This window comes from Danio aesculapii, chromosome 5, assembly GCF_903798145.1.
Source record: "Danio aesculapii chromosome 5, fDanAes4.1, whole genome shotgun sequence".
In the NCBI taxonomy this organism is placed as follows: Eukaryota; Metazoa; Chordata; class Actinopteri; order Cypriniformes; family Danionidae; genus Danio; species Danio aesculapii.
In genome coordinates, this window is record NC_079439.1 from 7,343,184 (window position 1) to 7,363,375 (window position 20,192).

The 20,192-nt window shown below is 34.9% G+C and overlaps 1 protein-coding gene across 1 annotated transcript in view; it reads left to right on the top strand.

Moving 5' to 3' along the window:
- me2 (malic enzyme 2, NAD(+)-dependent, mitochondrial) overlaps positions 1 to 16,480 on the top strand; it is a 41,338-nt gene extending 24,858 nt beyond the window's left edge. Inside the window, exons 6-15 of the mRNA XM_056457305.1 lie at positions 1,931 to 2,092; positions 4,125 to 4,338; positions 6,091 to 6,188; positions 6,858 to 6,971; positions 9,757 to 9,868; positions 11,419 to 11,561; positions 11,779 to 11,881; positions 11,997 to 12,067; positions 13,798 to 13,896; positions 15,386 to 16,480. Coding sequence (XP_056313280.1) covers positions 1,931 to 2,092; positions 4,125 to 4,338; positions 6,091 to 6,188; positions 6,858 to 6,971; positions 9,757 to 9,868; positions 11,419 to 11,561; positions 11,779 to 11,881; positions 11,997 to 12,067; positions 13,798 to 13,896; positions 15,386 to 15,547 — 1,278 coding nt within the window. The 3' untranslated portion in view covers positions 15,548 to 16,480. The remainder of the gene's footprint in view (positions 1 to 1,930; positions 2,093 to 4,124; positions 4,339 to 6,090; positions 6,189 to 6,857; positions 6,972 to 9,756; positions 9,869 to 11,418; positions 11,562 to 11,778; positions 11,882 to 11,996; positions 12,068 to 13,797; positions 13,897 to 15,385) is intronic.
- The last annotated feature ends 3,712 nt before the right edge of the window (positions 16,481 to 20,192 follow it).

A 20,192-nucleotide genomic window follows, 5' to 3' on the forward strand; every position in this document is an offset into this window, starting at 1 on the left:
AGTATGCCTTTTGGACCCATCTAGGCTTAACTACCGCACTCTTTAAATTACAAAACTCTACGCTGGACTTTAAAACAGCTTTTAGTTAGTCAATCGCTGTCTATTTTTGTTCCTCAAAAAGCAACGTGCCAACAATGCGCCTCAACACTCTTCCTTTTTAGACCGGCACACCCATGAGTCCACAAAGTGGCGCAAATAGATTTGCTATTTAAACAACGTGGCGCAAAACGTGAAAACAACACCTGTGCCTGTATGAAAATAAAAACAAATCACGCCATACATGACTTGCACCTTATTGTGCCTGGTGAATGATAGGTCCCCTAAGTCCTGGGGTCCGTTCTTTGTTCGTGGATTACTCAATTAGCTGGATTTGGTTGTTGACGATTTGACATGAACCAGGATCGATTAGTTCTTCAAAACTCATTCGAAAGTTGTTGTCATAGCAACAGTCCTGGTAGCTCAAACCTACTCGTAAGCAGGCTCATTTCATATAAACAGGATTAGATCAGGTCAGTTCAAGCAAAGATAATACTGAAAGTATGTACCGAATTCTGAAATTTTCTTACAGTAGTAGTTATACACACTTGGGAAAATAGTAAATATATATATATATATATATATATATATATATATATATATATATATATATATATAAAATGTATGTAATCTGCACTCCGAAATAAAATTACAAAGACTGCCACCTGGTGGTTTAAAGAGAAAATGTATTGATATGAACTTTTTAGATACAAACGAGTACAATCGCTTTAATACAATTAGTGTATGACAATAGACATGCACAAAATTTGACTTATTTTAAAGGAATAATACATTTATGTTGTCATGAACATGTTTTGACAGCTAATATGACGGGGATTTGATGCTTCACAAAAGTTGCAGACACCTTGAACGATATCAAAATGCTTTTGTGATGCAAAATGAATTTAAACATCCAGTTATTCTTTACACTGATTAAGAAACCGGCTGCTAATAAAAAAATCAGCTATAACTGTAAAACTAAATAAACTGCTGAATACTCTTGACACATGAAAGTGTAAAGCCTGCAGCCCACAACAAGTTATTGCGTGTCATATTTAACAAACCGTTTACTGTGAATTTGATGTAATTTTACTCACATGGATAATTGAATATTAATCAGATGATGTCATTACGCTGCTGTGCCGTCAGCCAATCGTTGCATTGCTGATCATGGTTTCGAGGATCGATAGATTTGTCCTTCACAACACACACAGCGATCTCAGATCAGTTTATCCAGACATTTTAATCTGATTCACGAACGTGTTTGAAGAACCAAATTAGCCAGAGATCTGTTATCAAGATTCACAGATCCAGCATCTGCCAAATCATCTTAGGTCATTTAAACGAGCTACGAAGAACGGACCCCAGAATTGATTATAATAATAATAATAATAATAATAATAATAATAATAATAATAATAACAATAATAATAATAATAACAATAATAATAATAACAATAACAATAATAATTTATTTTTTATAAAGCTCCATTAAAATCTAATTCTCAATGTGCTTTAAAAAATACAAGGATGGCAAAAAACAAAAACAAAACAGTTATGCAGTGGATAAACATTATAAATCTATAAATAAAAGTCAGAAACATTGTAAATATTAAACCATTTAAAAAATACACCTCAAAAATAGTCTACGGGGATACTTTAAATTCTTTAAAAGAATTTAATTGTCAAGTGAATGAGATCAAAATCAGTGCAAAAATATTAATATATTTTTGCACTGATTAATATTAAATGTGTTTGCTTAGAAAATGAGAATGTTTCTTGAAATTAGATGCATTTAAACCAGCGGTTGGGTGCAATATTAGGACATCGTTCCTACAAGCTGCTCTTTAAGATTTGTTATTACAGTAATGGATCTGTTTGTGTGTGTTTGCAGGCTGTGGTGGTGACGGACGGCGAGCGTATCCTGGGTTTGGGGGATCTGGGAGTGTACGGGATGGGTATTCCTGTAGGAAAGCTGTGTCTTTATACGGCCTGTGCTGGAATCCGGCCTGAGAGTTGCCTGCCAGTCTGCATTGATGTGGGCACGGATAATGAGGTCAATAAACATGCATTTTCTAAACAATTCATCCGTGATTAGATTTTGTATCTGCGTGCTCTTTGTGTGTGCACATGTATTTCACATGTTTGGCCTGATGAAGACTGTGTAGGTCGAAACGTTGTTTTATTTCCATTGTTTTGAGAGCATTAAAGGCAGTGGGATGATTTTTGTTTGCTTAACCACATGTATTTCTTACAATTGAATTGATGCATACGTTAGGGTTATCAGTCATTTATTTTCCTTCAGCTTAGTCCCTTTATTCATCAGGGGTCGCCACAGCGGAATGAACCGGCAACTTATTCAGCATATGGTTTACACTGCGGATGCCCTTCCAGCTGCAACCCAGTACTGGGAAACACCCATACATATTCATTCACACAGTCATACACTACAGCCAATTTATTTCATCCAATTCACCTATAATGCATGTGTTTGGACTGTGGGGGAGCACCCGGAGGAAATCCCCGCCAACACAGGGAGAGCACGCTAACTCCACACAGAAATGCCAACTGACCCAGCCAGTACTTGAACTAGCGACCTTCTTGCTGTGAGGTGACAGTGCTAACCACTGAGCTACTGTGACACCCCTTCTGTTTATGTTCTAAAAAAAAATGAAATTCATAAAGGTTTGAAACAACAGGTGAGTATGGAAGCCCGTTCCCGCCACTGAATAAAAAAAAATTATAATTAATTGAAAAAATAATAATAATAAAAAAAAAAATAATAATAAAATTAAGTTATAAAGTCAGAATTCTGAGTTATAAAGTCAGAATTGCGAGTTATAAAGTCAGAATTGCGAGTTATAAAGTCAGAATTCTGAGTTATAAAGTCAGAATTGCGAGTTATAAAGTCTGAATTCTGAGTTAATAAGTCAGAACTGCGAGTTATTAAGTCAGAATTGCGAGTTATTAAGTCAGAATTGCGAGTTTTAAAGGAGTTTCCTGTTATGGCGATTGACCATAAATGAAGTGTTAAAGACTCTTTCTTTAGGTTCTCTGCTTGTGATGTGGTATGGATTCGCAGCCCAGTTTACCAATAAAGGCCAGGAATGCACAGTATTTGAACTCAGAATTCTGAGTTATTAAGAATTCTGAATAAGAATAACTCAGAATTCTGACTTTATAACTCAGAATTCTGACTTAATATTTTTTTTTACGTTTTTTTTTTTTTTTTCAATTAATTCTTTTTATTTAGTGGCGGGAACGGGCTTCCATAGGTGAGTAAATGATGACAGAATTATAATTTTTTGCTGAACTTTCCCTTATCCCTTATATTCATATGAAAAAAAAAAAAAAAAAATATATATATATATATATATATATATATATATATATATATATATTGTTTATTAAAATAACTCTCTAAAAAAGAAGCTAGAACTGACGGTACTTGTACATTTAAATGCAAAATTTATCTTACATTAACGTTATAAATCTTATTTACTTTATGTATTTATTTGTTTGTGGTTTTTAATTGCATATTTATTAATGAAATGCTTGGGCATCCGCTGCGTAAAACATATGCTGGAATAGTTGGCGGTTCATTCCGCTGTGGCGACCCCTGATCAACATGGGATTAAGCTGAAGGAAAATGAATGAATGAAATCATTCTTCTAAACTGTTCTTAATATGAATGGCTCATTATATGAATAACCCCAACATGGGGAGAACATGCAAACTCAAACTCCACACAGAAATGGCAACTGACCCAGCCGGGACTCGAACCAGCGACCTTCTTGCTGTGAGGCGATGGTTCTAACCACTGCGCCACTGTGCCGCCCCTTTTGTTGTGGCTTTATAAGTAATAAGGAATATTTTATTTAATACATGAAATAAAAATAAAGTAAAATAATAGTTAAACCTACTATTTTACTTTTAGTACAGATTCTGCTTCCTGAATGCTGAACACTGAATGCTCCTCTTAATTTCAGAAGGAAATTCCCTACAGGACTGTTAGTTGTTGCTAGTTTGTGAAAATAGCTGCTATATTTTAACGTTATATGCTATATTTGTAACATGTGTTTCCGCAGAAATTACTGAGGGATCCATTCTACATGGGTCTGTACCAGCGGCGGGACCGTTCACAGCGATACGACGATCTTATAGATGAGTTCATGGAGGCGGTGGTGGACAAGTACGGACAGGACACGCTCATCCAATTTGAGGACTTTGGGAATCACAATGCTTTCCGATTCCTGAAGAAGTACCGTGAGAAGTACTGCACCTTCAATGACGACATCCAGGGTGAGTAAAGTACAAGAGTAGAAGTAAAAGGCCAGAATTGTTGTTGACCCTTGTGTGCTGTTTAAATGGACTACCCTTTCGTTATGTTGGTGTCTGTTTTTGCCCCATTGACTTCCATTATAATGACTTTTTTTTGATTGCAAAGCCATGACACCAGGTAATCATTCATTCTTGATGGTTGGTGGTGTTCCCTGTTGGGAAGAGGTAATACTTTTAATTTTTACTGTTGATCATCAGTTGGCACCATTAACCCTTTATAAAATGGTGTGCCTGGTGTGCCATTATACCCCGTTTATATGCAGTTCTATGGAGTAAAACAACAGATTATAGTGTGTGTGCATAAATACACTTACTATGTTTACCATGTTCTGAGAGTTGAGCTGCTAATACAACTTGTATCCCCTGAGACATTTTGTTTGTCTTCAGAACACAAGTTACGGTATTTTAGATGAAATCCTGGAGCTCTCATCTTCCATAAACAGCAATGGTCCCGAGAAGTTCAAAGTCAGATACATTGTCAAAACATTCAGTGTGACTTCAACTATAGTCATACAAAGCTCCAAGAATAATTTGTGCACTAAAAAACTGTAAATATTACTTTGTTCACCCCCATATAAGGTCAGGGTGTACATTTACTACAGGGAATACAATGTACTGTCTGGACGTCATAGTAGACGTGCACCCTGATGACCTGACGAGGAAGAGAAAACATTAGCGAGCAAAGTTTGAACAGTTTTTTTTAATACATAAACTGTTCTTGGGGATTTGTAGGATTACAGAGGAACCACTGAAGTCACAATGAATGGTGTTCATTTTCTGGACGTTCAGCAGCATTGCTGTCTATGGAGCATGGGAGAGCTCCAGGATTTCATCTAAAATATCTAAATTTGTGTTTAGAAGATAAACGAAGGTCTCATGGGTTTGAAGTGACATGAGGGCAAGTACTTGATAACAGAATTTTCATTTTTGGGCTGGATCCCGGCTGGGCCAGTTGGCATTTCTGTGTGGAGTTTGCACGTTCTCCCCGTGTTGGCATGGGTTTCCTCCGGGTGCTCCGGTTTCCTGGCCAGTCCAAACAAATGCGCTATAGGGGAATTGACTAAACTAAATTGGCCATAGTGTATGAGTCTGTGTGTGAATGAGTGTGTATGGATGTTTCCCAGTACTGGGTTGCGGCTGGAAAGGCATCTGCTGTGTAAAACATATGCTGGATAAGTTTGGCGGTTCATTCTGCTGTGGCGATCTCTGATGAATAAAGGGGCTAAGCTGAAGGAAAATGAGTGAATAAATGAGTTTCGCTATTGATAAAATTAGTAAAAAACTGGATAAAATGTTTTGATAAAATAATTAAACCTGACTGTTGACCTGTTTTCTTTAAAGTCTGTCTGAAATAAAAATGTACAGTGTATATTTTGTTGTAAATAACACATTATTATTTTTAGGTGAACAGGTAATTAATTCGTGCAAGTTAAGCTCGTTTTGGTAATCTTCAATTAAAGTCTGAGCGTTTGCTTCTACATTTGGAGGGACAGTCCTTCTCTGATGATGTCAGTATGTCTGGTTCAGCCACAATATTTTAGCCACGCCCCTCTTAACATAAGTTTGCTATGAGTGAATGATGCAAAAAACGAAAGCCCCGCCCCTTACTCAATAACCCATTCCATTTAGAAGTGCGTCAACATACTGAAATAAAAGTTTCAGAAACTTCCAGTTCTGTAATAATGATTTTCTGCTGTGTTTGTGTGTCTGCAGGCACTGCATCAGTCGCTCTGGCAGGTTTACTGGCAGCTCAGCGTGCTGTGGGAAAGCCATTAACTGAACATAAAGTTCTGTTTCTGGGTGCTGGAGAGGTGGGAACACAATACAGTTTCAAATCACTACAATGCAAACACTCGTTTTTTAAATCTGTGTGGTTTGATGAGAGATTTAATTTCAATGCAGCTTATATATATATACAGTGCTCAGCATATGTGAGTACAGCCCCCCCACAAATATTTAAATTAATATTTTCTATAGGAAGCTTTACAATATTATACTTGTGTATATACATTAGATTAGTAAACACTGAAGCCAAATCTGGAGCTTATCTAACGGAACAACTTAAGATAACGCTCTGAAAATGAGTAGCCCACATTTATACGGCAGGGAAAAATATTAAATGCATGTTTTTTTCAAAAAGAAAAAAAAAAAAGAGAAACAAAAATCTATAAAATTTTTGTTGAAATTTTGTAGGTTGTAATTTTTTGTCCAATTTTTTGCATGAATTTAAATGTATTATTTTTCCATTTCTAAAGATGTTATGTGACTAAAATATTATTTAAATAAATATATCTGTTTAATAAATCTGTTTTGTTCAAATGCACCAAAATATATTACCCATATTCACTGAGAAATGGATCAAAATATAAATTTTCAAACAGGGGTGTACTCGTTTATGGTGAGCTTTAGACTTTAAACTACTTTCGCTCTTTGTTTGTTTGTTTGTTTGTTTGTTTGTTTGTTTGTTTGGTTTTTTTAAGGCCGCACTGGGAATTGCCAACCTGATCGTCATGGCGATGATGGAGTTAGGAATGTCTCAAGCAGATGCCAGGAAAAGGATCTGGATGTTTGACAAATACGGGCTCTTAGTAAAGGTCAGCGGATTTGGTCACATAAGAGTATGAGTGTGATTTTGAGTGTGTGCATACAGTATTTTATGTCAAACTTATAATATAATATCTGATTGCAGATTGATATTGCATTAGATGACAGAATGAGCTTTGTTCGCCATGTGTGCACAAACACAAAAGTGTTTTTTTTGTTTACTATAGCTCAGGGTACAAAAACTGAAAATAAAACATAAAAACAAAGAAAAAAAACAGGTTCCATATTTTCACGATTTATGATTTATGCAAACTCCACACAGAAATGGCAACTGACCCAGCCTAGGCTCGAACCAGCGGACTTCTTGTTGTGCAGTGCTACCCAGTGTGCCACACACACATATATATATATATATATATAATGTGTGTATGTATATAATGTATGTATGTATATAATGTATGTATATTCCACCACATCACAAAGGTGCTCTATTGGATTGAGATTTGGTGACTGTGGAGGCCATTTGAGTACAGCGAACTCATTGTCATGTTCAAGAAACCAGTCGGAGATGATTTGTGCTTTATTTATTTTATTTATTTATTAAAATTGTTTTAAACAGGAAAAGATTAAATGAAAATTGGGCCTGACTCAGCATGAATGCTGTTTTTCAGCAGGTTCCTGCTCTGTAGAACATAAAAACATATAGACACACTTGCCATCTCATCCATCAACACATCAGAACAGTATAAACAATCACCAAACATTCAAAATAGAGTGAACCAGGCTACTAACTCAGTGGCTACAGCGATAGTTGACCATTAGATGATGAGCATGGGACTTTTTTAAAAAGTCTTAATGTTGGTATTGTTTTTAAATGTTGTGGGATCTCATTCCAGGCTTTTGTGAATACATAAAAGAAAGATCTCTGTCCATAACAGTTATTAAAAGCTGGTAATGGCAAACATCCATTTGTTGCAGATCTGGTGGAACGATCAGTCCTTGTGTTAAGTTTTGGTACCAAAGCACAAAGGGCTGCTGAGGTAGCGCTATTTAAAAATTTATAGTAGAGTTTAATCCCTGTGTTCATAATGTAATTTTGAAATGATAAAGCATTAGAGAGTGATAGAGCAGAACAGTAATGTGTCCATCCAGAAAGCCTATTGTGGATCTTATAGGCCCTATTGTACAGTCTAGCTATTGGCTCCAAGATATCATTTGTTGTGAGGGACCAAACAGGCAAACATTAAGACAAGGTAGACAAGATTATGGCATGAAGATCAGTTTCAGAAACAGAAAAGACAAATTTGTCCTAATTCTCCCATAAACAAATAGCTTTTGTTTTAGCATTTTATAAACATTTTGAACATGGTCACAATAAGTGAGGTGAGAGTCCAGACTGATTCCCAAATATTGATATGTGGATACAATGGAAAGTTTTTGATTTGAGGAAATGATGGGATAGGATATGGATAATTTTCACCTATGTGAATAAAAAGTGCATATATTTATGACATGGCACGTTATCCTGCTGGAAGTAGCCATCAGAAGATGGGTATACTGTGGTCATAAAGGGATGGAGATGGTCAGCAACAATACTCAGGTAGGCTGTGGCGTTGACACGATGCTCATTTGGTACTAATGGACCCAAAGTGTGTCAAGAAAATATCCCCCACACCATTACACCACCACCACCAGCGGTGATACAAGGCAGGATGGATCCGTGCTTTCATGTTGTTGATGCCAAATTCTGACCCGACCATCTGAATGTTGCAGCAGAAATCGAGACTCATCAGACCAGGCAACGTTTCTCCAATTTTCTATTGTGCAATTTAGGTGAGCCTGTGTGAATTGTAGCCTCAGTTTCCTGTTCTTAACTGACAGTAGTGGCATCCCGGTGTGGTCTTCTGCCGCTGTAGCCCATCCGCCTCAAGGTTGGATGTATTGAGTGTTCAGAGATGCTCTTCTGGCATCAACAAGGCATTTGCGCCCACAGAACTGCCGCTCACTGGATATTTTCTCTTTTTCAGATCATTCTCTGTAAACCCTATAGATGGTTGTGCATGAAAATCCCAGTAGATCAACAGTTTCTGAAATACTCAGACCAGCCCTTCTGGCACTAGCAAAGTCACTTCAATCCCCTTTCTGCCCCATTCTGATGCTCTGTTTGAACTGCAGCAGATCGTCTTCACCATGTCTACATGCCTAAATGCATTGAGTTGCTGCCATGTGATTGGCTGATTAGAAATTTGTGTTAACGAGCAGTTGCACAGGTGTACCTAATAAAGTAGCCATATATATGGCACAAATATTTGGCACATGTGTGTGTGTATATATGTATATGTATATATATATATATATGTGTATATATATAATACATTTTCACCGTACACACACATTGTCAGAACAAACTTTTATTTTGGATGCGATTTATCGCAATACATTTTGGCTCAGAATTGCTAAAATTAACTAACTTAAACTGAACTAAAGCTAGAATAAAAATAATTGAAAAATCTATTACATTAAGGTAACTTATAACTACACGTATAAGATAAAATTAAGATGAAGATGAAATCCAATTAAGTGAATACTACAGTAAATCTATGCTACAGTAACATCGTATCATCACTCAAGATGTCTGTTGCGTCTGAAAGGGTTAAAAGAAAGTAAAATAAAGCAAATCTAAGCTCAAGTAATACTTCTCAAAAATCTTTGAACAGGAATTGAAAGTCTTTGCCATTTTCTAACTTGTTCTTCTTTCACATGTTTGAGACTGACAACTGCAGTCCTTCAATAATCCTGTGTGCGTGTGTGTGTGTGTGTTTCTCTGTTTTATAGGACAGAGCTTACGAGACAGACAGTAATCAAGAGGCTTTTGTTCATCCTGATCCAGGCGATGTGAAAAGCTTCTTAGACGCTGTCAATGTTATTAAACCCACAGCGATCATCGGTAAGACGAGCTGCTCACTCTGGGTCTTTCTCTCTCTGAAATACAACCCAACCCAACCCAACCGACCTCCTTTAACATTTAAAAGTTTAACCTTCAGTTTTTTTATGTTAGTCAAAGTTTGCGCTGTGCTTTATAGACCGTTTAAGACCATTTCGACCTTCTGTAGCTTGTTAGATCCATCCATCCATCCATCCTGTTACTTTACAGATCTACAAGATATTTAGCCCTCCCGTGAAATGTTAATTATTTTTTCAGTGCTGTATAATAGAGAAGATATTTAAGCATAATAGTTTTATTAACTAATTTAAATTGACTAGTGCTCGGATCCAAAATGGATAGAGCAATTAAATGATGGATGGATGGATGGATGGATGCAGTAATTAAATGATAGATAGATTGATGGATGGATGGATGGATGGATCCAGCAATTAAATGGATGGATGGATGGATGGATGCAGCAATTAAATGATAGATAGATAGATGGATGGATGGATGGATGGATGGATCCAGCAATTAAATGATGGATGGATGGATGGATGCAGCAATTAAATGATAGATAGATAGATGGATGGATGGATGGATGGATGGATGGATGGATAGATGCAGCAATTAAATGATAGATAGATAGATGGATGGATGGATGGATGGATGGATGGATCCAGCAATTAAATGATGGATGGATGGATGGATGGATGGATGGATGGATGCAGCAATTAAATGATAGATAGATGGATGGATGGATCCAGCAATTAAATGATAGATAGATGGATGGATGGATGGATCCAGCAATTAAATGATAGATAGATAGATAGATAGATAGATAGATAGATAGATAGATAGATAGATAGATAGATAGATAGATAGATAGATAGATAGATAGATAGATAGATAGATAGATAGATAGATAGATAGATAGATAGATAGATAGATAGATGGATGGATGGATGGATGCAGCAATTAAATGATAGATAGATAGATGGATGGATGGATCCAGTAATTAAATGATGGAGGGATGGATGGATGGATGCAGCAATTAAATGATAGATAGATGGATGGATGGATGCAGCAATTAAATGATAGATAGATGGATGGATCCAGAAATGAAATGATGGGTGGATGGATGGATGGATGGATGCAGCAATTAAATGATAGATGGATGGATGGATGGATGCAGCAAATAAATGATAGATAGATGGATGGATGGATGCAGCAATTAAATGATAGATAGATGGATGGATGGATGGATGGATGGATGGATGGATGGATGGATCCAGCAATTAAATGATGGATGGATGGATAGATGGATAGATGGATGGATCCAGCAATTAAATGATAGATAGATGGATGGAAGGATGGATGGATGGATGGATGGATAGATGTAAGAATGGATGTAAGAATGAAATAATAAATAGATGAATAATAATTTTAACTTCAGCTGTACATGCATGTAATATACTGTATGCATGCATACATCAATTGTTTGTGGGCAATTCATTGTTGAGTGTGTGTGTGTGTGTATATTTTAGTGTATGTTTTTCCTTTGTCAACAGGTGTGTCAGGGGCCGGTCGGCTCTTCACTCATGATGTCATCAAAGCAATGGGAAGCTTGAATGAGCGTCCAATTATTTTCGCCTTAAGCAACCCGACAGCCAAAGCTGAGTGCACAGCTGAAGACGCGTACAGCCTCACACAGGTTCAGATCATTCATGCTCTAAGACTTTAAGGACAACTCATACACTTAGTACACAAATACACAAAAACAAGGACATCAAGATTTCAAATCTGATTAGAACAAAAAAGTCAAATGTGCTATAAGGCCTTTGCTTTTATTGATGTTGCCATGGAGAATGATTAAATTTGCATTGTTGAATATGGACTTATGAATTGAAGTCAATATTTTTCTGTTTCAGGGGCGGTGCTTGTTTGCAAGCGGCAGTCCGTTTGCTCCAGTGTCACTAGAAGATGGCAGAATACTGACCCCTGGACAGGGCAACAATGCTTATATATTCCCCGGTATGAACATATACTAAATATAGAAATAGATCATATTCAGTAAGCATATTGATTCATGTAAGACAGCCTGTCGGGTCAGCGTGTATTGATCTGTGGATTGTGTTTGTGTTTTCAGGTGTAGCGCTGGCTGTTATTCTCAGTGGAGTCCGACACATCAGTGATACGGTCTTCCTTGAGGCCGCAAAGGTAAAAACATCAAGACCAAAGTACATTTTAACATGCATTTATTATTATTAATATTAATATTAATAATAGTAATAATATTACTATATAATAACAATAATTTTAATGTTAATGATAATCTTTAACAAATTCTATTTGAAAATAAAATAGTTATTATTATTATTATTATTATTATATATAATAATAATAATAACAATTAAGGCTTCACGGTGGCGCAGTGGGTAGCACGTTCGCCTCATGTGAATATGAGGTGAACTATAGGTGATATAGGTGAATTGGGTAAGCTAAATTGTCCGTAGTGCATGTGTGTAAATGAGTGTGTATGAATGTTTCCCAAATATGGGTTTCAGCTGGAAGGGCATCCACTGTGTAAAACATATGCTGGATAAGTTGGTTGTTGGTTACGCTGTGGCGACCGCTGATTAATAAAGGAACTAAGCTGAAAAGAAAATGAATGAATGAATAAATGATTAATATTAATATTATCAGTATTATTATTATTATTATTATCATATTATTAATAATAATGTTAATTATTGTTGTCATTATTAATAGTAATAGTAATATAATTACTATAAAATAATAATATTATTAATAATAAAAATCTTTAACAAATTATATTTAAAAATAAATCATTTATTATTATTTATAATTATTAAAATAATCATTATCATCAATATTAATAATAATAATTAGTTATTGTTAATGATTATTATTATTATTATCATTATTATTATTATCAATATCGTTATTATCATTATATTATTAATAATAAAGATAATGATTGTTATTAATATTACTAATATTACTATATAATGTTCATTAATTCTTTCATTCATTTGCTTTTCGGTCCCTTTATTAATCTGGGGTCGCCACAGCGGAATGAACCGCCAACTTGTCCAGCATATGTTTTACGTATAAAGCTCTTTCTGATTCTGATTGTGTATCTTTGGAAAAAGTTCTTATTTTATGCTCAACAGGCGTCAGTTTTGTTGAATTTTTGTAGTTAAATTATGATTAATAATAATAAATTATTAATGATATAATCTCAAAAAGGCTTTTTTTATCATCTTCTAATATGTTTCCTGCAGTTTGAAGAGCTTTACTGTAGCTTAGAAATGTGAATGTTAAAATTTTACTCACTCTTACAAACTATTTAAGTAATTAAATTCCAACTTTCTTTAATAAATAATGCACAATAAAAAAATATTCGTTAATTAATAGTTTAAAGTAATATATAGTCTGCATTTGTGTTATAAATTAAATTTGAAAAGACTGTTGGAAGTGTACTATTGGATGCCAATGGTTACAGGTTTTCAGCTTTCTTCAAAATATCTCCTCTAGTGTTTCAAAAGAAAGAAACTTAAACAGGTTTGGGCCAAGCAAAGGTTGCATGAATGAAAATTTGGGGGTCAACTGTCCCTTTAAATGTAACCCTTTATTTTAAGTTGCATTTAAAACCTTTTAATGCATGTTTACGTTGCCTTTCAGAGACAAAATCCACTGCAGTTTCATTAAAAAAACATCATGAGCAGTGTTTGGAAGATAAAATAAAGTCTTATTGTTCTGTAATGATATAACAGTGACTAAATGATAAGGGTATGTTAGGTTTGAGGTCAGCGAAACAGTCTGAACACTGTTACTACAGTAGATGAGTTAAAGCAGTGCTTGTTGTAGGTGTGTTCTGTTAATGTTTGATACTGTAACTTGATGAAAGAGTATTTGTGTTGTAGACACTGGCGGATCAGCTGACGGATGAAGAGCTGAGTCAGGGCCGACTCTATCCACCACTGTCTAACATCAGAGAGGTGTCACTGCAGATGGCCATCAAGGTGTGTGTGTGTCTGTGTGTGTTGGATTTGGTGGTTTACAAGGACAAAATTTGTATAATAAGATGAATATGACCTAGTTATCTTCTATTATGGTGGTTTATGAGGACATGCAGTGTGTCCTTATAATTCTAAATGCTTAAATCATATTTACCAGGGTTATATCACATTAAAAATTGCAACAGGTTTCCTGTGAGAGTGGGGTTTAGTGGGTAGGGTCATATAATAAGTGTTTTAATTGTATGAAATACATTACGCCTATGGAATGTCCTCATAACGCACTAATACCAGTGTGTGTGAGTGCGCTGGTTTTGTTGGTTTACAAGGACACAATTTGTATAATGACATTAATTTGACCTAGTTATATTCTATTACGGTGGTTTATGAGAACATGCAGTGTGTCCTCATAATTCAAAAGGCTTAAATGATACTCTACCTGAGTTACAGTATATCACATTAAAAATTGCAGCAGGTTTCCTGTGAGAGTGGGGTTTAGTGGGTAGGGTCATATAATAAGTCTTTTAACTGTATGAAATACATTACGCCTGTGGAATGTCCTCATAACGCACTAATACCAGTGTGTGTAAGTGTGCGTTGATTTAGTAGGTTTACAAGGACACAATTTGAATAATGACACTAATTTGACCTAGTTATATTCTATTAAGGTGGTTTATGAAGACATGAAGTGTGTCCTTATAATTCAAAATGCTTAAATCATATTTACCAGGGTTATATCAGATTAAAAATCGCAACAGGTTTCCTGTGAGAGTGGGGTTTAGTGGGTAGGGTCATATAATAAGTGTTTTAATTGTATGAAATACATTACGCCTATGGAATGTCCTCATAACGCACTAATACTAGTGTGTGTGTGTGTGTGTGTGTGTGTGTGTGCCTGTGTGCTGGTTTACAAGGACACAATTTGTATAATGACATTATTTTGACCTAGTTATATTCTATTACGATGGTTTATGAGGACATGCAGTGTGTCCTCATAATTCAAAATGCTTAAATGATACTCTACCTGGGTTATATCACATTCAAAATGTGACATCGGGTTTCTGTGAAGGTGGAGTTTTATGCTTGTGTGTGCATGTGCATAGGTTTGTGCATGTGTGCGTTTCTGCATGACATGTATGTGTATGTGTGTGTGCTGTGTGTGCGCATGTATGTTTGATTTCTATGTATGTGTACATGCGTGTTTGTGCGTGCGTGTGTGTGCGCAATACATTTATGTGTGTGTGCGCGTGTGTGTGAGCATGCATGCATGTATGTATATGTGTGGGCGCACATGCATGCGTGTGTGCATGTATGTGTGTGTACCAGATGTCCCCACAAGTATAGCAAAACTACAAATTTTACCCTGTGGGAACGTGTGTGAGGAAAGTGGCTAATAAATCACACAGAATTAAGTATTTTGAAGTATTTTACAGAAATGTGACTTATTTTGTACCTGAGCGAGCTGCTGAGATGTTGTGTGTGTGTTTGTGTGCAGGTGGTGGAGTATGTGTATTCAAAGGGAATGGCATTTCGATACCCGGAGCCTGTGGATAAAGAGTCGTACGTCAGATCAGTGGTCTGGAACACAAACTACGACTCTTTCGTACCCGACATGTACGACTGGCCCGGGGTCTCACACACTCCCATAGTAGATTAAAACAAACAAACAAACAGCAGAGCCAGAGAAAAACCGAACAAACAACACACGGTCTGCAGGCAGGTTCATTCTTCTGTTTTCGACACTCCATTTAACAGTGTTTCTCAACCACATTCTTGGAGGACCACCAGCACTGCATGTTTGTGACGTCTCCTTTGTCACATCCATTACAGGACTTTCAGTCTCTGCTAATGAGCTGATGATCTGAATCAAGTGTGTTTGATGAAGGAGAAATGTGCAGAGCTGGTGGTCCTCCAGGAACGTGGTTGAGAAACACTGATTTAGAGCATTTCTATTTCGTACCCCTTGCTTACATTTTTTGGATTTACTTTACAAACGGCCAGGTCACATTTCACTCCAGATTCAATATGAAAGACATTCTTTTGTGCATAAAGAAAATAAAGCCTATTTTAGGATGCGATTCATAGTGATATTATTTCTTTATTTAAATTAAGCATCATTTTTAACCATAATACTCATTCGTTTAATACTAAACCGGTGATATTTAATGCGGTTAGTATTGGCATAGACTGCAATGGAAAGAATTAGATCAATTAAAAATTCTCCCTTTTTTGGGGATTTGTTTTATATTATTTTTATTTTTATTTATTCATGTATTTATTTCTGTAAGTGTCTGATTACATTTCTTCTAAATTTCAAATACAAATGTTTTCATTTACAGCAACTTTCATTTGTTTTCAGTACATGACATTTGGTCAGAATAACTTCTTTTATATTATATCATATATTTTTACTATTCGAAAAGTAAATATGCTCTAAATGGCAACATTTGTATTTTAAATTTGTAAAAAAAAATGTGATCAATACTTTACAGAATAAATCAAAATAATGATTTAATCAAACACTTGAGTATAAATCATAAATCTAGAGAAACTGAGCATTTTCAAGTGGAGTCTTATTATTATTATTATTATTATTATTATTATTATTATTATTATTATTATTATTATTATTATTATTATTATTGTTGTTGTTGTTGTTGTTGTTATTATTGTTATTATTATTATTATTATTGTTATTATTATTATTATTATTATTATTGTTATTATTATTATTATTATTGTTATTATTATTATTATTATTATTGTTATTATTATTATTATTATTATTTTAACATTCACACATGACTTTTTTGCCATTTTTATTTAACTATTTGACTTTAAAATACGCTTAAAAACAAAAACATCCATCACGGTAATGAGGATTTGGTAAAAAAAACCTGTCTACACTGTAAAAATATCCATAAATTAGCAGTTTTTTTTATTTTTCCCTATTTATTTATGCTTTTTAATCACATTATAAGATCTTCATCCCTGATTCAACAACTTTAAACCTTGAAAAGTAAAAAAAAGCAACTTTCATTTGTTTTCAGAACATGACATTTGGTCAGAATAACTTCTTTTATATTATATCATATATTTTTACTATTCAAAAAGTAAATATGCTCTAAATGGCAACATTTGTATTTTCAATTTGTAAAAAAAATGTGATCAATACTTTACAGAATAAATCAAAGTTATGATTTAATCAAACACTTAAGTATAAATCATAAATCCAGAGAAACGGAGCATTTTCAAGTGGAGTCTTATTATTATTATTGTTTTTGTTGTTGTTGTTGTTGTTATTATTATTATTTTAACATTCACACATTACTTTTTGCCATTTTTATTTAACTATTTGACTTTAAAATACACTTAAAAACAAAAACATCCATCACGGTAATGAGGATTTGGTGAAAAACCTGTCTACACTGTAAAAAACATCCATAAATTAGCAGTTTTTTTTTATTTTTCCCTATTTATTTATGCTTTTTATTCACATTATAAGATCTTCATCTTTGATCCAACAACTTTAAACCTTGAAAAGTAAAAAAGGGACTTTTATTGACATTTTTTATAGTTTGCAGTGATATACTGTCTGGGTTGGTATATCACGTTATAAAAACCCTGTAATAAACCGCCAGCACATTTTCTGTTATTTTACAGATTTACTTCTCTATATATTAGTTCTTATATTATTTCAAACTCCTAAAACATCAATAAAAGTCATTTTGTTAAACGGTAGAGTTGAATTTTCAAGATCAAAAGTCGACAGAGCAGAGATCAACATCCCAAAATGCAATTCACAACCATAAATAAACCCAAAACACTTGTGAATTACAAAATAAGAGAACTGCTCATTAGCACATCTGTTTTACAGTGTGTAATTTTCACAAAAAAACCATTACAATGCAAAATAACCTCATTTAGGCTTTATCTACTTTATGCTTAATATATTTTATTATATATATATTTTCCACCGTGGTGTTTTCTCCAGCCAGTGTTGCCTTTGTCACTCCTCTCCATTGTTTTTATATGCTTTAAGCCAAGAAACCTTTTCTAAAATGAAGACGCACTCCATTTATTCGTCGTGTTTCTTTCTCATCATTCATTCAGTTTGTACAGATCCTCCATATACGTATTTGACAGTACTGGACATGAAGGACTGGCTAGAGTTCGGTATATACTGCGCAATATTAAATGTGACATATATTTCTAGCTGTGACTAAGCATATATTTACACCATTATATATGCAGATGTGTAGGATATAAACGTGTTTTTATAGTAAAAATATGGACATCTTGTATCTGCTCGGAGTTTATTTTCATAAAATAGCTGGCTGACTGTATATTATCCAACTTATTGCACATCTGCTTCCCAAATAAATGAGTAAATGGTCATGAAATGTTGATTCCAGCTCCAGTTATGTGGAAATAACAATGTGATTATCTGTAAGATGATACTTAAAGGGCACCTATTATGCAAAATATACTTTTATAAAGGGGTTTAAACGTATTTGTGTGGCAACAGTGTGTGACTATAACCAGGTTCTAATGGTAAAAATTAATTCTACTTTTTTAAATTACACTTAACAAAAGAAACACTTCGATTGACATTCTCTCTTTGTAAGTGTCATCAGAGGGGGAAAGCCCCGCCCACTGGTGACCATCTCTCCCTCATTAGCATAAACAGCCCTAAGTGAGAAGCAGCCGTCTGCTGTTAGAGTTTTTACCTGCCGAAGATAATGTCAGCGACTGAGAGGATTATAAATGTGGAGTTTTAAGACGCACAAATGACCACTGTAGCTCCGCCCTCTTTTGAAAAGAGCACAATCTCATTTAAATTTAAAGCGACAGTCACCAAAATTAAGGTTGATTTTTCAGATGAATCGTCTGCAGAAGACCTATTGGAACCCACATGGACTCAAGATTCTCATAGAATCAGTCAAGTTTGGTGAAGGAAAACCATGGTTTGGGGTTACATTCAGTATGTGGGCGTGTGAGAGATCTGCAGAGTGGATGGCAACATCAACAGCCTGAGGTATCAAGACATCTGTGCTGCCCATTACATTACAAACCACAGGAGAGGGCAAATTCTTCAGCAGGATAGCTCTCCTCATACTTCAGCCTCCACATCAAACTAAAAAGCACCTTCACTGAAAGCAAAGAAGGTCAAGGTGCTCCAGGATTGGCCAGCCCAGTCACCAGACATGAACATTATTGAGCATGTCTGGGGTAAGATGGAGGAGGCATTGAAGATGAATCCAAAGAATCTTGATGAACTCTGGGAGTCCTGCAAGAAAGCTTTCTTTGCCATTCCAGATGACTTTATTAATAAGTGATTTGAGTCATTGCAGAGATGTATGGATGCAGTCCTCCAAGCTCATGATGGAGTCAGACACAATATTCAGTCTGTTTCCACTGCAGCATGACTTTATATTCTATACTGGAGCTGCATGATTAATCTAAAAAACAAGGCGATCTCGATTTGACCCCTAGACGATCTTAATTTAGCATTTCTACGATTCTGCCCCTTTATTAATCTATAGTCACCACAGCGGAATGAACCGCCAACTTATCCAGCTTATGTTTTACGCAGCGGATGCCCTTCCAGCTGCAATCAATCACTGGGAAACATCCATACACACTCATTCACACACATACACTATGCACAATTTAACTTATTAGTTCACCTATAGCACATGTGTTTGGACTGTGGGAGAAACCGGAGCACCCGGAGGAAACCCACACGAACATGGAGAGAACATGCAAACAAACTCTGAAATGCCAGCTAGGGCTCAAACCAGCAATCTTCTTGCTGTGAGGCGATTGTGCTACACACTGCGCCACCGTGAAGCCAAAAAAATATTGATTTAATAGTAAAATATGCCTTTTTTGTTAATAGTAGAATACTAAGAGTGTATACTGAAATGGATCTTTAATATTTGTTGATATAAAAACATGTTTAGTCCATTTATTTTTAGATTAAAATTTTTTGATTAAAATTAAAAATGTTTTAATGCTTATATAAAATAATTACAGACAATATTCTATGTAAATGAAAACTCTATGCTGCCTAATTACTAATAGTTAAAAACACATTGATATTTGTATTTAAGTAACATTTGTCGATGTAAAAAAAACATATTCATTTAATTCACTTTATTTAGTAATAATAAAATGTTAAATACATGTCATATTTTTAAGTAGTAAAATACTAAGAGTACATACTGAAATATTAAAATAAGTTTATATAAAAACAGTATCGAATACACTTGATAATAAATATATATCTGTTCACTTTT